This window comes from Microcaecilia unicolor, chromosome 2 (genome assembly GCF_901765095.1).
Source record: "Microcaecilia unicolor chromosome 2, aMicUni1.1, whole genome shotgun sequence".
NCBI classification, from domain to species: Eukaryota; Metazoa; Chordata; class Amphibia; order Gymnophiona; family Siphonopidae; genus Microcaecilia; species Microcaecilia unicolor.
In genome coordinates, this window is record NC_044032.1 from 657,922,498 (window position 1) to 657,937,311 (window position 14,814).

At 46.9% G+C, this 14,814-nt stretch overlaps 1 protein-coding gene across 1 annotated transcript in view; it reads right to left on the reverse strand.

Annotated features, from left to right (window-relative positions):
* Positions 1–14,814, reverse strand: part of USP53 (ubiquitin specific peptidase 53) — a 298,888-nt gene that overhangs the window by 17,872 nt on the left and 266,202 nt on the right. Inside the window, exon 9 of the mRNA XM_030192265.1 lies at positions 494–640. Coding sequence (XP_030048125.1) covers positions 494–640 — 147 coding nt within the window. The remainder of the gene's footprint in view (positions 1–493; positions 641–14,814) is intronic.

Here is a 14,814-nt window from a genome sequence, read left to right on the forward strand (position 1 = left end):
GCAAACTGCTGGAGAAATAAAGCCAAAGGAACAGCTCGCCATAAATTGTACTATAAGGCTCTACAGATGCACTGGGGTCCTCCTAGCTCAACTGTGGGTAAGGGGTGTAGTCCAAATGTCAGGAGCAACCAGCCAAGGAACTACCAAACTCCAAAACTTAAGGCTGTGGACCGTGACCCAAGGAGTTAGGTCTAACATCAACCTGCCCAATCTACACCATCTGCTGGAGGCATAGAAAACTGGAGTGCACCAGGACTACACCAGCCATTATACCTGTTAGGTCACTGGAAGATTTCAGTTCTACCTCCATCTGTTGGTTGGGGGGACACAATCAAGCCATCTAGACTGGTCTAGCAGGATAAGGAAATAAATTCACCTGGTGAATACACATATGGAGTTCTAACATACCTGTATGCTTAACCCAAAGCTCCTCTTATTTAGAATTAATAGACATTCAATCTGTGCTATTTGAGTAAATGTATAACAAACTCACCTCTATGTATCACAAGATCTTTCCTCTGTCCTCTTTCCAGCACTTTTCTTTGAGAAGATGTAAGGTTCTTTAAATCAACTGCTTTCCGAGCGCACTCTCTGGAAATGTCTTTTATCTTCTCCCTTTGATCGACATGACCTAATCGAACTACATAAGCATTAGTTGATGAGAGCATAACACTTTCCTTTTTACAAGTTAAAACATTCAAACTATAAAACTAAAGACATCGTTTCATTTCACTGACAAAGTTAGGCAAGTTGAAAGGCTTCCAGAGTTTATACTACTAAAGATAGTATACCCTTTCAAACAGGAAAAAAAATAAATCTCTATGATTCTGCATTTTGCAGAGTGCCACACTCAAGTGCCCTGTGAACCTCTGGAAAAGGAGAACAGCATGTTTCACAGAAAAGCAAAGCTGCTTACCTGTTCAGGGGTTATTCATACATACATTTATTTCATTTATATCCCACATTATCCCAATCAAATCAGGTTCAATGTGGCTCTCAAAAATGTTATTCATGAGTGCTGTCATCTGAAGGTGTAAAAAAGATAGCTCTTCAAGCTTCTGTATACCTTCTTGCAGTGCCACTATATGTAATGACTCCCTCTGTCTGTTTCAGAGCTTTAAAGGCACCGACCAACCTTGCTAGGAAGTTGATTCATGATTTATTCTGTTGTCTATGGAAACCCCCAGTTACAGGTAAGCAACTTCTCTTTCTACATCAACAATGGATCAACTGGCAAAAGAAGTGGGAAGTCCCGTAAAAGAGGATGACTCTATTCTAAGTTTATCCTTTGGATTCTTAGGGGAATCTGAATGGAAATATAATTGGAAGAAAAGACTATGAATTTATAAGTTCTTGTAGAACAAATACATCATCTCTTCAAGGCACATCCCCTAGACAGTAGTGAGATGTTAAACTGAATGGAAGGGTAAATTAGTTATTACCTGCTAATTTTTTTCCCTTGAGTCCCTCCAGACTAGTCCAAACACTTAGTTGTGTGCTATCCTGCGAGTAGATGGAGACTGAGAACTGAGCTGTGATGTCATCACTTAGAAACCCAAAGCAACCCCCTGGCCAGTCAGAACATGTTGATACCAATGATATAGGAAAATGTGGGGGAGGTTCTGGAAGCCAAATTTAGGCTCTTAGGTACAAAGCTGAAACCCAGAACCTCTAGGGTAGCATTTTCCGAAGAGCTTCAGAGTCTCAATGTGTGGATGAGGCAATAGTGCAGAGAAGCGGCCTATATTGCCAATATGTTGTGCAGGATGAAAGAGTTCAGGTGCTCCACAGCTCCTGGTATTTTCACGTAAGGAGCAGGACAGACTACCTCTACGGGAGTGGTGTACTACATATAGTGCCCAAGTGGGTTATTCTACATTGGTCAAACAATGCGAAAGATCAAAATCCGTACAGGAGAACATATCAGTAATATTAAAACTTGTCAAATCCGAAACGCCTTTATCAGAGCACTGGAAGGAGTGTAAGGGAAAATTAGGTTCTTACCATGATAATTTTCTTTCCTTTAGTCATAGCAGATAAAGCCATTACGTATGGGTTATGTCCATCAACCAGCAGGGGAGATAGAGAGCACTCAAACTCTCTCAGTGCCCTCTTGGCCAGCCAGCTCCACTGCCTCTTCAGTATTTGAAGCTTCCAAAGCAGTATGGCAAACCGCAATGGGAATCACAAGAGCTTTCCTCACAGCGAATGATGGCCCATCACAAGGGCATGAACTCATAAAGGAGGGAATGCACATCCTCCTGGAAGGAATAAACTCATCCTCCTCATTGTAAAAGTGGAGGGGAACACACGCACCTCCTGGAGGGAATCACACATCCTCCCAACACACTGGAGGAAATGAACTCATCCTCCTAAAGTTAAACTGAACATGAATCCTGAAGATTGTTTTCCAACTTTCTCCCAAGGAAGGAACTTCAGGAAATTAGAACAGAACCTGAAAAAACAGATTTACCGCATACTGACAATCAAACAGGGAGGGCTCATGGCTTCATCTGCTATGACTAAAGGAAAGAAAATTATCATGGTAAGAACCTAATTTTCCCTTCCTTGTCATCCAGCAGATGAAGCCATTACGTATGGGATGTAACAAAGCAATCCCTAGATAGGGTGGGAACAAGCCACACCACGCGCTAGCACTTGTGCTCCAAAACGCGCATCCCTTCTGGCAGCCACATCCAGCCTGTAATGTCTGGCAAAGGAGAGCTTTGCACCTTAAAGGCTACAGGCGGAACCCGGCCGGCCAGCAGATAAGCTGAAAAGATAGTTTCTTTGAGCCAGCAGGCAATAGTGGCCTTAGACGCTGGAGACCCTCTGCGAGAACCTGATAGCAAAACAAACAGATGATCCGAAGTCCTGAAAGAGATAGTAACTCGCAGATACTGCAGCAGAGTCCTGCGCACATCCAAAAGGTGCAGCTGCCCAAAAGATTCTGGAAACTCTTCCTCTGAAAAAGAGGGCAAGAAAAATAGGCTGGTTTAGGTGAAATGCTGAAACCACCTTGGGCATAAAGGAAGGCACGGTCTGAACCGTGACTCCGGACTCTGAAAATTGCAGAAACGGGTCTCTACAGGACAGCGCCTGGAGCTCTGACACCCGTCTCACCGAGGTAATGGCCACCAGAAAAACGGCCTTCAGTGTCAAATCTTTCTCCGATACTCGCCGAAGCGGCTCGAAAGGAGATGCCTGCAGGGCTTTCAAAACTAGCCCCAGGTTCCAAGCTGGACAGGGTGCTCACACGGGAGGTCGGAGCCAAAGCACCCCTCTAAGAAACCGTGCCACATCTGGGTGAGCAGCCAAAGACACGCCTCCTACCTTACCACGAAGGGAGGCCAAAGCTGCCACTTGCACCCACAGGGAATTATAGGCCAAGCCTTTTTGTACACCTTCCTGCAAAAAGTCCAGAATCGGCGAGACAGGAGCCCGCATTGGTGCTATGGCTCTGGAAGCACACCAAGACTCAAACAGGCACCAAATCCTAGCAAAAGCTACGGAAGTGGACCGCTTGCGGGCTTGCAGGAGAGTGGTAATTACTTTATTGGAATAACCTTTATCCCTCAATTGCGCCCTCTCAATAGCCATGCCGTAAGACCAAAGCGGCAGGCGTCCTCCATGGTTACCGGACCCTGAGTCAACAGGTTCGGTACTAGAGGTAACGGCAGAGGAGCTTGCAAGAGCATCTGTCGGAGGTCAGCATACCAAGGTCTCCTTGGCCAATCCGGGGCGATGAGGACCACTTCTCCTGGGTGCAGCCGAATCCGCAAGAGCAGGCGCCCTATCAAGGGCCACGGGGGAAACACATAAAGTAGACCCGGAGGCCAGGGTTGAGCCAAGGCATCCAACCCCGCCGAGCGAGGATCTCTCCGTCTGCTGAAGAAGCACGGGACTTTGGCATTGGAACTGGTCGCCATGAGATCCATCACGGGCTTGCCCCATTTGGCACAGATCTGCAGGAAAACTTCGTCTGCCAGATTCCATTCTGCTGGATCGATCTGATGCCTGCTCAGATAATCGGCCTGCACATTGCTCTGACCTGCAATATGAACTGCCGACAGACACTGAAGATGCAGCTCGGCCCAGTGGCAAATCAGTTCGGCCTGCGCGGTTAGTGCTCTGCACCTTGTTCCGCCTTGACGATTTATATAGGCCACTGTTGTCGTGTTGTCCGACATCACTCTGACAGCCAATCCTTCCAGGGTCACTTGAAAGGCCAGAAGCGCCTGAAACACCGCTTTCAACTCTAGGCGGTTGATGGACCACTCCGACTCCTCGGGTGTCCATAGACCCTGGGCATGCTTCCCCTTGCAATGTGCGCCCCAGCCCTTCAGGCTGGCATCCGTTACCACTAGGCACCAAATGGGGAGCGTCAGCAGCATTCCTCGCCGCAGCATGCTGTCCGAGAGCCACCACTCCATGCTGAGTCGGGCCGCAGGGAGCCAAGTAAGTCTGCATTGGTAATCCTGAGAAATTGGAGACCACCTCTGGAGTAGGGAATACTGTAGCGGTCTCAGGTGCGCTCTCGCCCAGGGTACCACTTCCATCGTGGCTGTCATCGATCCCAGCAGCTGGACAATGTCCCAAGCTCGCGGGCGGGGCATCCCCAGGAGCAGACGGACCTGATTCTGAAGCTTGCACCGCCTTAGCTCGGGTAGAATCACATAGCCCGAGACTGTGTCGAACCTGGCCCCTAAAAATTCTAGAGATTGTGAAGGGGTCAGGTGACTTTTGGCCATATTGACGACCCAGCCTAGAGATTGCAGTACTGAGACCACTCTGGCTGTAGCTTGTAGCAGAGTCTGCTCTGATGAGCCAGTCGTCTAGGTACGGGTGAACCCTGATACCTTCTCGCCTGAGAAAAGCAGCTACCACCACCATTACCTTCGAAAAGGTTCGGGGAGCTGTGGCGAGGCCAAAAGGCAAGGCCCTGAACTGGAAATGTTTTCCCAACACCGCAAACCTCAGAAACTTCTGGTGCGGGGACCAAATCGGAATGTGCAAGTAAGCTTCTTTCAGGTCTAGAGACGTGAGAAACTCTCCTGGCTGAACCGTCGCAATGACGGAGCGCAGGGATTCCATGTGGAAAAGCCGCACTCTCAGGGACTTGTTCACTTCCTTTAAGTCCAGAATAGGGCGAAAGGACCCACCTTTTCGCGGCACCACAAAGTAGATGAAGTATTGGCCGCAGCCGTGCTCGGCGGGAGGCACCGGGGTCACCGCCCCTAACTGAATCAGACCTTGTGAAGTCTCCTCCACCGCCGCCCGTTTGACGGCAGAACCGCATCGGGACTCCACAAACACGTCTCTTACTGGGGCGTTGAATTCTATTCTGTATCCATCTCTGATCAGGTCCAGAACCCACTGATCTGAGGAAATCTCGGCCCACTACTTGGCAAAGAGGGAAAGTCGTCCTCCGATGACAGGCATCGAGGAGAGGGCCGGCGCACCATCATTGAGAGGGACGCCCCTGAACTCCTGGCCTTGAGCCACCAGCTGCGGAACGCTTGTCCGAGCGAAAGGAGTTCCTCTGCTGACCACGGGCACGTGAAGTGAACCCAGCCGAACGCCCCGGGCGGTACCTTCTAGCTTCACGGAAGGTCTGTACAAGGAGTGGACCGTCTGGCCCTTAGAGGAAGGCCTCTGCCTATCTTCGGGCAAGCGCTAGGGTTTTGGATCACCCAGGCCTTTCACAATTTTCTCCAACTCCTCACCAAATAGGAGAAGTCCTTGAAAAGGCAACTTCACCAACCTTTGCTTAGAGGCCATGTCCGTTGCCCAGTGTCATAGCCACAGACGACGGCGAGCCGCCACTGCTACTGCCATTCGTTTAGCCGAAGCTCTGACAAGGTCATAAAGGGCATCAGCCAGAAAGGACAAGGCCACCTCCATCCACGGAGCCACATCCAAGAAGGGCTCCGCTCCATCTCCGGGCTGTGCCACTGCCTGTTGCAGCCAAGCTAGGCAGGCTCTAGCAGCATAACAGCTGCATGCAGACGCCCGAACAGTGAGTCCTGCAATTTCAAAGGACCGTTTCAATGCTGTCTCCAGCCTACGGTCTTGAACGTCCTTCAGGGCAACACCTCCTTCAACAGGGAGGGTAGTTCTCTTTGTCACCGCAGTGACTAGGGCATCCACTGTAGGCATTTGAAAACGAGCCATATGTCCCTCACGCAGAGGGTATAACTGCCCCATAGCCTGGAAACTCTCAAAGGTCCCTCGGGGTCAGCCCACTGAGCCGAAACAAGCTCTAGGATGGAGACATGCAAAGGGAAGGCCCGAGCAGCTTTCTGGTACTAGCCATCCTGGGATTACCCGAGGAGGCCATGCCACTGTCAGGATCTTCAATCGAGAGGGCCTGCAGGGTATCTGAAATAAGCGCTGGCAGCTCGTCACGGTGGAAAATCCTCACCGCGGAGGAATCATCCAGATCCTGTGGTAAATCCGCACCTGACTCCAGTTCCTCAGACCAAGAACGTCTGTCAGAGTTCTCCGAATCCTCACACCCCGACCACGGGGGGGGGGGGGGGGGGGGGGGGGGGGGGGGGGGGGGGGGGGGGGGGGGGGGGAGAAGGTGCACCACAATTCGAAGGGGAATTAACCCTTCTACGCTTATCTTTGGGCCAATCATCCGGGAAAACCTCACTGGGGAGTCCCAGGCCAGAATCCATCAGGGGGGCAATCAGAGGGGCCTCAGGCGACCCTTGAGGGAGGGCTCTTTTCATCATGTATGCTTTATGCAGCAAAAGCACAAAATCCGGGGAGAAAATCTCACCCTGGGCACCCAAATCCTGTCCGGTGCTAGCCACTCCTGAAATAACCTCATCTCGAGGTGCCCCACCCGGCTCAGGTCTCTCCGTGTCCACGGAGGCCGCGCCATGCGGTGTAAGCAAAATGGCGCCCGCTGCCAGCTCAGAGCGGGAAGAAACATCGCTCGCCATGCTCAGGCCGACTCCTACACCTGTACAGCACGATTTACAGAGCCCTGCGGCTGATTTGCGCTTGCCACAAGAGGAACAGCGCTTTAGATTGTCCGCAGCCATCGCCGAAGAAAGGCGGTAAAATCCAAAATGGCGGTTTCGCACCAAAATCGCCCCGATCGCGGGCCCACCCCGGAGGAGTTGGAAAACACTCTTACCTCAAAGGATCTAGCGTACAACTACGATCCTGCTGAAAATCAGGTCAAAAACCTCTGTTCCAGCGTCTCTGCGTTTAAAAACGCGACGCAACTTTTTTTTTTTTTAACGCTGTGAGGAAAGCAGAGGTATTGAAAACTCCGGAGGCTCAGATGAGTGGGAAAGGCAGGGAAAGGGCGAACCTATATGCCTGCATCCACTGTTGGTGGGTAAGGACAGGGAAAGCAATGCAATATGTCCACATCCACGGAGGTATGGGTAAGGCAGGGAAAGGGCTAACCTATGTGCCTTTAAAGTGAAGCTGCTATAGCCTCCAACACCCCGGTTAACAACTGGCAAGCCAGGAACCACCTCCCGGCAGATTTTTCTGGAGCTCGCAGAAGCTGCAGCCACCCTGCTAGGGGAGATAGAGAATAATGAAGAGGCAGTGGAGCTGGCTGGCCAAGAGGGCACTGAGAGAGTTTGAGTGCTCTCTATCTCCCCTGCTGGTTGATGGACATAACCCATACGTAATGGCTTCATCTGCTGGATGACAAGGAAACATGCAATAGCGGAGTTACAATATACGGTTCTGTTACGGGTTGTTTTAAACAGGGATGGTCCTCTGGGAGATAAGAATGGTTCATCTTCTCCTGGGACACCACACCATCCAGCTCTGTGGATTAAATAGAGACTGAGTGGTTGTAAAAAAGAAGTAGGAGGGAATAGGACATGACCAACAGCCAGGTTTAAAAGGAGTGCGAAAGAGTTGGTATAGGATGTATCACGCTTAGTGTGGGCAGAGCAATGGGCACCCGTTGGGGTGTTTGACCGAAAGAAGTTTGGAGATTTCAATTTGTGAGTAGCTTGAAAAAGTATTTCAGAATTATGTGTTCAATGAAAAGTTTATACAGTGATGGTTTATTCAGAGAAATTTATATTCATGTATAGGTTCCCCTTTTGAGGGAGAAACAGCAAAACTTGGCCAGAGTCAAGGGGATTAGATGTTATACGAGGGTGAGCGGTTCGGAGCGTTGGAATCCAGAAAATGTTTTCACTAAGTCAGGGGATAGATACTCCTAAGGGGAAGATGGAATCAGAGTAATATACATACTATCAAAACGAACATGGCAATCATCAGTGAGGTTTCTCATTAGCAGATAAGTACTCATGTTTACATGCAAAAGAGGTAATTGCCAAGCATGTTTCATTATTTAGTTAATTTTAGCATAACATTTACACATTGTGCATTGCATGTAGTTCATTTTAAGTCTACGTATATGTTATAATTGATTGCTACTCACCAAGGTGAGAAGGTTTATACATATGCACAGTCTATCACCCTGCCACTGGAGGCAGTTGTGCATGTACATATCATGGATTAACATATTGGAACACCTAAATGTGCAATGATGGTTCCTCTGATTCTGGATATAACAAAAGAGAGGGAACGAAGTACAAACTAAAGTCCAAACAAAAAAAACAGCACCACGGGCCTTTAAAAATGGAACACAGTTCTTTAATGAATGAGCCTTGACAAAAAGACCCAACACGGGCCGTGTTTCGGTGACTAGCACCTGTGTCAGGGGTCTACATAGAATACAAAACACAGAAATAATATATTTTTAAAAATGTTTTAACATATAATGAATAAAACCGAAGATTAATATTTAGACTCATCAAGCATGCATATATAAGCCTATATAAACACCCAAAGCATTTAATATTTTAACATTCTCATATATTATTATATAGTAATTTGAAAATAAATTGATAATTAATCAAAACAAAAATGGTAACTCACCACAGTGATGACGTGGAAAACTTGGGGAATAACTTGAATATATTCCTCTACAGTCAATTATTCCTTACTTTTGGACAATGCAATGGTCCAGGCTGAAAGAAGCAATAAATAGGGCCACAGACCTTTATGTAAGGAGAGTAAATAATAGCAAGAGGAAAAGGAAACCGATATGGTTCTCCAAGCAAGTGGCTGAGAAAATAAAGGCTAAAGAGTTGGCGTTCCAGAAATATAGAAAATCTCAAGAAGAGGAACACGGGGAGGAATACCGGATGAACTGAAAGAAGCCAAGAGAGAGGTACGTCTGGCGAAGGCGCAAGCGGAAGAACAAATGGCTAGAAATGTAAGGAGGGGCGACAAAAATTTCTTCAGGTATATTAGTGAAAGAAGGACTAAAAAGGGAATTGTGAGACTAAAAGATACAGCGAACCGCTATGTAGATAATGATGAAGAAAAAGCCAATTTACTAAATAGATACTTTTGTTCGGTTTTCACTGAAGAAAATCCTGGAGAAGGACCGCGAGGGACTGGAAAAAGTACACCTGAGAATGGAATGGATATAGCACCGTTCACGGAAGAGAGTGTGCATCAACAACTTGGAAAGCTAAAGGTGGACAAAGCCATGGGACCGGACGGGATCCACCCCAGAATATTTGTTTAATAAATCCTTGGAGACGGGAGAGGTTCCGAGGGACTGGAGAACGGCGGAGGTGGTACCTCTTCACAAAAGTGGTGATAGGGAAGAAGCTGGAAACTACAGGCCAGTAAGCCTCACTTCGGTTATTGGAAAAGTAATGGAAGCCATGCTGAAGGAAAGGATAGTGAATTTCCTAGAAGCCAACAAGCTGCAAGATCCGAGACAACATGGTTTTACCAGAGGGAAATCGTGCCAAACAATCTCATTGAATTCTTTGATTGGGTAACTGGAGAATTGAATCATCGACGTGCTATAGACGTAATCTACTTAGATTTTAGCAAAGCTTCTGACACGGTTCCTCACAGGAGGCTCTTAAATAAACTAGATGGGCTGAAGATAGGTCCCGAAGTGGTGAACTGGATTAGGAACTGGTTGACGGACAGACGACAGAGGGTGGTGGTAAATGGAGTTCGTTCGGAGGGAAAGGTGAGTAGCGGAGTGCCTCAGGGATCGGTGCTGGGGCCGATTCTGTTCAATATATTTGTGAGTGACATTGCCGAAGGGTTAGAAGGTAAAGTTTGCCTATTTGCGGATGATACTAAGATTTGCAACAGAGTGGACGCCCGGGAGGGAGTGGAAAGCATGAAAAGGGATCTGAGGAAGCTAGAAGAATGGTCTGAGGTTTGGCAATTAAAATTCAATGCGAAGAAATGCAAAGTGATGCATTTAGGGAGTAGAAACCCACGAGAGATGTATGTGTTAGGCGGGGAGAGTCTGATAGCTACTGAGGGGGAGAGGGATCTTGGGGTGATAGTATCCGAGGATCTGAAGGCGACGAAACAGTGTGACAAGGCGGTGGCCGTAGCGAGAAGGTTGCTAGGCTGTATAGAGAGGTGTGATCAGCAGAAGAAAGGAAGTGTTGATGCCCCTGTACAAGTCGTTGGTGAGGCCCCACCTGGAGTATTGTGTTCAGTTTTGGAGGCCGTACCTTGCGAAGGATGTTAAAAAAATGGAAGCGGTGCAAAGAAAAGCTTCGAGAATGGTATGGGATTTGCATTCCAAGACGTATGACCAAAGACTTGCTGACCTGAACATGTATACCCTGGAGGAAAGGAGGAACAGGGGTGATATGATACAGACGTTCAAATACTTGAAAGGTATTAACCCCCAAAAACATTTTTTCAGGAGATGGGAAGGCGGTAGAACGAGAGGACATGAAATGAGATTGAAGGGGGGCAGACTAAAAAAAGATGTCAGGAAGTATTTTTTCACGGAGAGGGTGGTGGATGCTTGGAATGCCCTCCCGCGGGAGGTTGTGGAGATGAAAACGATAACGGAATTCAAACATGCGTGGGATATGCATAAAGGAATCCTGTGCAGCAGGAATGGATCCTCAGAAGCTTAGCTGAAATTGGGTGGCGGAGCAGGTGGGGGGGAAGAGGGGTTGGTGGTTGGGAGGCTAGGATAGGGGAGGGCAGACTTATACGGTCTGTACCAGAGCCAGTGATGGGAGACGGGACTGGTGGTTGGGAGGCGGGAAATACTGCTGGGCAGACTTATACGGTCTGTGCCCTGAAAAAGACAGGTACAAATTCAAGATATGAGTTTATCTTGGGCAGACTAGATGGACCATGCAGGTCTTTTTCTGCCGTCATCTACTATGTTACTATGTAATATATGTTTAAAACGCTTATTTTAATTATTTATAATATATTTTATAAAAAGGTCATATTATATAATACTGGCTATAACTAAATTTCATATTCATAAAAGCTTAAACGGAAAGGTCAAAAATATTTTTTTTTAAAACATTTTAAAATGTACAATAAATTTCAAACATTACACTAATATTATAAACCTTCAAAAACATTCAAATCAGCACAGAAATGAATATATAAATCTTCAAATATGAAAAAGCCAAAACTATAATATCTAGTGGCATTACTTGATCTTAATTAAAAAAAAAAAACATTGTCACTATTCAAAACGCCATTTGCATAATTGATTGCAATTGGCAGTTAAGATGAATAAACTCAAAAGTATTTTATTCATTGACTAAAGTAGCGTTAGCAGTTACAGATAAAATTGGTATATAGCAAAACAAGTGTACCCAGAGCTCCAAACAATAAGTAAATAAAAGCCTGTTAACCTTTTGTCACTATTCAAGATGCCATTTGTATAATTAATTGTGATTGGCAAATAAAATAAATGCAAATTTTAAAGGTATTTTGTCACTAGCTAAAATACCATTAGCAGTTACAAATAAAATTTACATAATTAATTGTAATTGGCAGATAACGAAACAAATGTACCCAGAGCTCCAAAAAATAATAGAAGACCCGTAGAAGATTTATATATTTATTCATTTCTGTGCTGATTTGAATGTTTTTGAAGGTTTATAATATTATCAGTGTAATGTTTGAAATTTATTGTACATTTTTAAATGTTTAAAAAAATATATTTTTGACCTTTGTTAGTTTAAGCTTTTATGACTATGAAATTTAGTTATAGCCAGTATTATTTATAAATAATTAAAATAAGCATTTAAAACATATATTATTAATATACTAGTAAAAAAGGCCCGTTTCTGACACAAATGAAACGGGCGCTAGCAAGGTTTTCCTTGGAGTGTGTATGTTTGTGAGAGTGTATGTGAGAGTGACTGTTTGAGAGTCAGAGTGAAAGTGTGAGTGTGTGAGAGAGAGAGTGAGTCTGGGTGTGAGTGTGTTTGTGAGAGAGTGTGTGTGTGAGAATGAGAGTGTGTGCAAGTGTGTATGTGAGACAGTGTGAGAGAGAGTGTGTGTATGAGACCAAGCGAGTGTGTGAGTGACTGTGTGGCACATAGAGAGTGAATGTGATACTGTGTGAGACAGAGTGTGTGAGAGTGAGAGTCAGAAAGACATTGTATATGAGAGAGAGAGTGAGCCGTGCCCTCCCAATCCATGGCCATCTGTCCCCTGCCCCCTCCATTCATCCTTTTCCAGCAATTCCCCTCTCTCCCTGAGCCCTGCCCTCCCAATCCATGGCCATCCATGTTTCTCTGTCACCTGCCCCCTCCATTCATTCCTATCCAGCATTTATTTCCCCTCTCTGCCTGAGGCCTGCCCTGCAATCCATATCCATCCATGCCCATCTGTCCCCTCCATTCATCCCTATCCAGCAATTCCCCTCTCCCTGAGTCCTGCCCTTCCAATCCATGCCCATCCATGCTCCTCTGTCACCTGGCCCCTCCATTTTTCCCTATCCAGCATTTCCCCTCTCTGCCTGAGGCCTGCCCTGCAATCCATATCCATCCATGCCCATCTGTCCCCTCCATTCATCCCTATCCAGCAATTCCCCTCTCCCTGAGTCCTGCCCTTCCAATCCATGCCCATCCATGCTCCTCTGTCACCTGGCCCCTCCATTTTTCCCTATCCAGCATTTCCCCTCTCTGCCTGAGGCCTGCCCTGCAATCCATATCCATCCATGCCCATCTGTCCCCTCCATTCATCCCTATCCAGCAATTCCCCTCTCCCTGAGTCCTGCCCTTCCAATCCATGCCCATCCATGCTCCTCTGTCACCTGGCCCCTCCATTTTTCCCTATCCAGCATTTCCCCTCTCTGCCTGAGGCCTGCCCTGCAATGCATATCCACGCATGCCCATCTGTCCCTTCCATTCATCCCTATCCAGCAATTCCCCTCTCCCTGAGTCCTGCCCTTCCAATCCATGCCCATCCATGCTCCTGTCACCTGGCCCCTCCATTTTTCCCTATCCAGCATTTCCCCTCTCTGCCTGAGGCCTGCCCTGCAATCCATATCCATCCATGCCCATCTGTCCCCTCTATTCATCCCTATCCAGCAATTTCCCTCTCCCTGAGTCCTGCCCTTCCAATCCATGCTCATCTGTCACCTGGCCCCTCCATTTTTCCCTATCCAGCAATTGCCCTCTCTACCTGAGGCCTGTCCTGCAATCCATATCCATCCATGCCCATCTGTCCCCTCTATTCATCCCTATCCAGCAAATTCCCTCTCTCCCTTAGTCCTGCCCTCCCAATCCATGCCCATCCATGCTCCTCTGTCCCCTGCCCCCTCCATTCATCCATTTCCAGTAATTCCCCTCTCTCCCTGAGCCCTGCCCTCCCAATCCATGCCCATCCATGCTCCTCTGTCCCCTGCCGCCTCCATTCATCCTTTTCCAGCAAGTCCCCTCTCTCCCTTCCATGACCCCCCCCTCGCATCCATGCTCCTCTCTCTCCCATGTCCCAGCCTGGCCCGCCCTCTTCTCCCTCCCCCCTTCGCATCCATGCCCCCCTCCTTCGCATCCATGCATCCCCCCCTTCGCATCCATGCCCCCCCCCCCCGTTCGCATCCATGCATCCTTTTTTTTTTTTCTTCTTCGTTTTAACTTTACCTCCGTGGCGGTTCGTGCAGCGAAGCGTCAGGGAAGGAGGCGGCACTCCCAACGTCTAGCCTTCCCTTCGCTGTGTTCCGCTTCCGGATTTGTTTGGTTTGAGGCGAGGGCGGGGCAGGGACGGCTGGCTGGCTTGAAGGCTTCACACCACGAATCCACGAACCCTTCAGCCTGGGAGTGACGTCAGATGGCTTCAAGGCTTCAGGGCTTCACGGCTTCACAGAACGTTGTCCTCAGAACGTTGAGGGTGCGTTTTATTATATTAGATGAAAAAAAAATTTGTCCAAAAGTAAGGAATAATATATTGTAGAGGAATATATTCGAGTTATTCCCCAAGTTTTCCATGTCATCACTGTGGTGAATTACCATTTTTGTTTTGATTAATTATCCATTATTTTCAAATTACTATATAATATATGAGAATGTTAAAATATTAAATGCTTTAGGTGTTTATATAGGCTTATATATGTATGCTTGATGAGTCTAAATATTAATCTTTGGTTTTATTCATTATGTGTTAAAAAATTTTTAAAAATATATTATTTCTGTGTTTTGTATTCTATGTAGACCCCTGACGCAGGTGCTAGTCACCGAAACACGGCCCGTGTCGGGTCTTTTTGTCAAGGCTCATTCATTAAAGAACTGTGTTTTATTTTAAAGGCCCGTGGTGCTGTTTTTTTTTGTTTGGTTCCTCTGATTCTACCACGTTTCCATGGGGATGTAATGGTAAGAATACAAAAGAATTGAGCACATTTTATTTCACTTTAATTATTAAGGTTATCAAATACTGAGCTTAAATTATTTGAATTCTTGAGGACGGGGTTCAGTAGATTTAAATCATTTTTTCTTCCAGCATAGG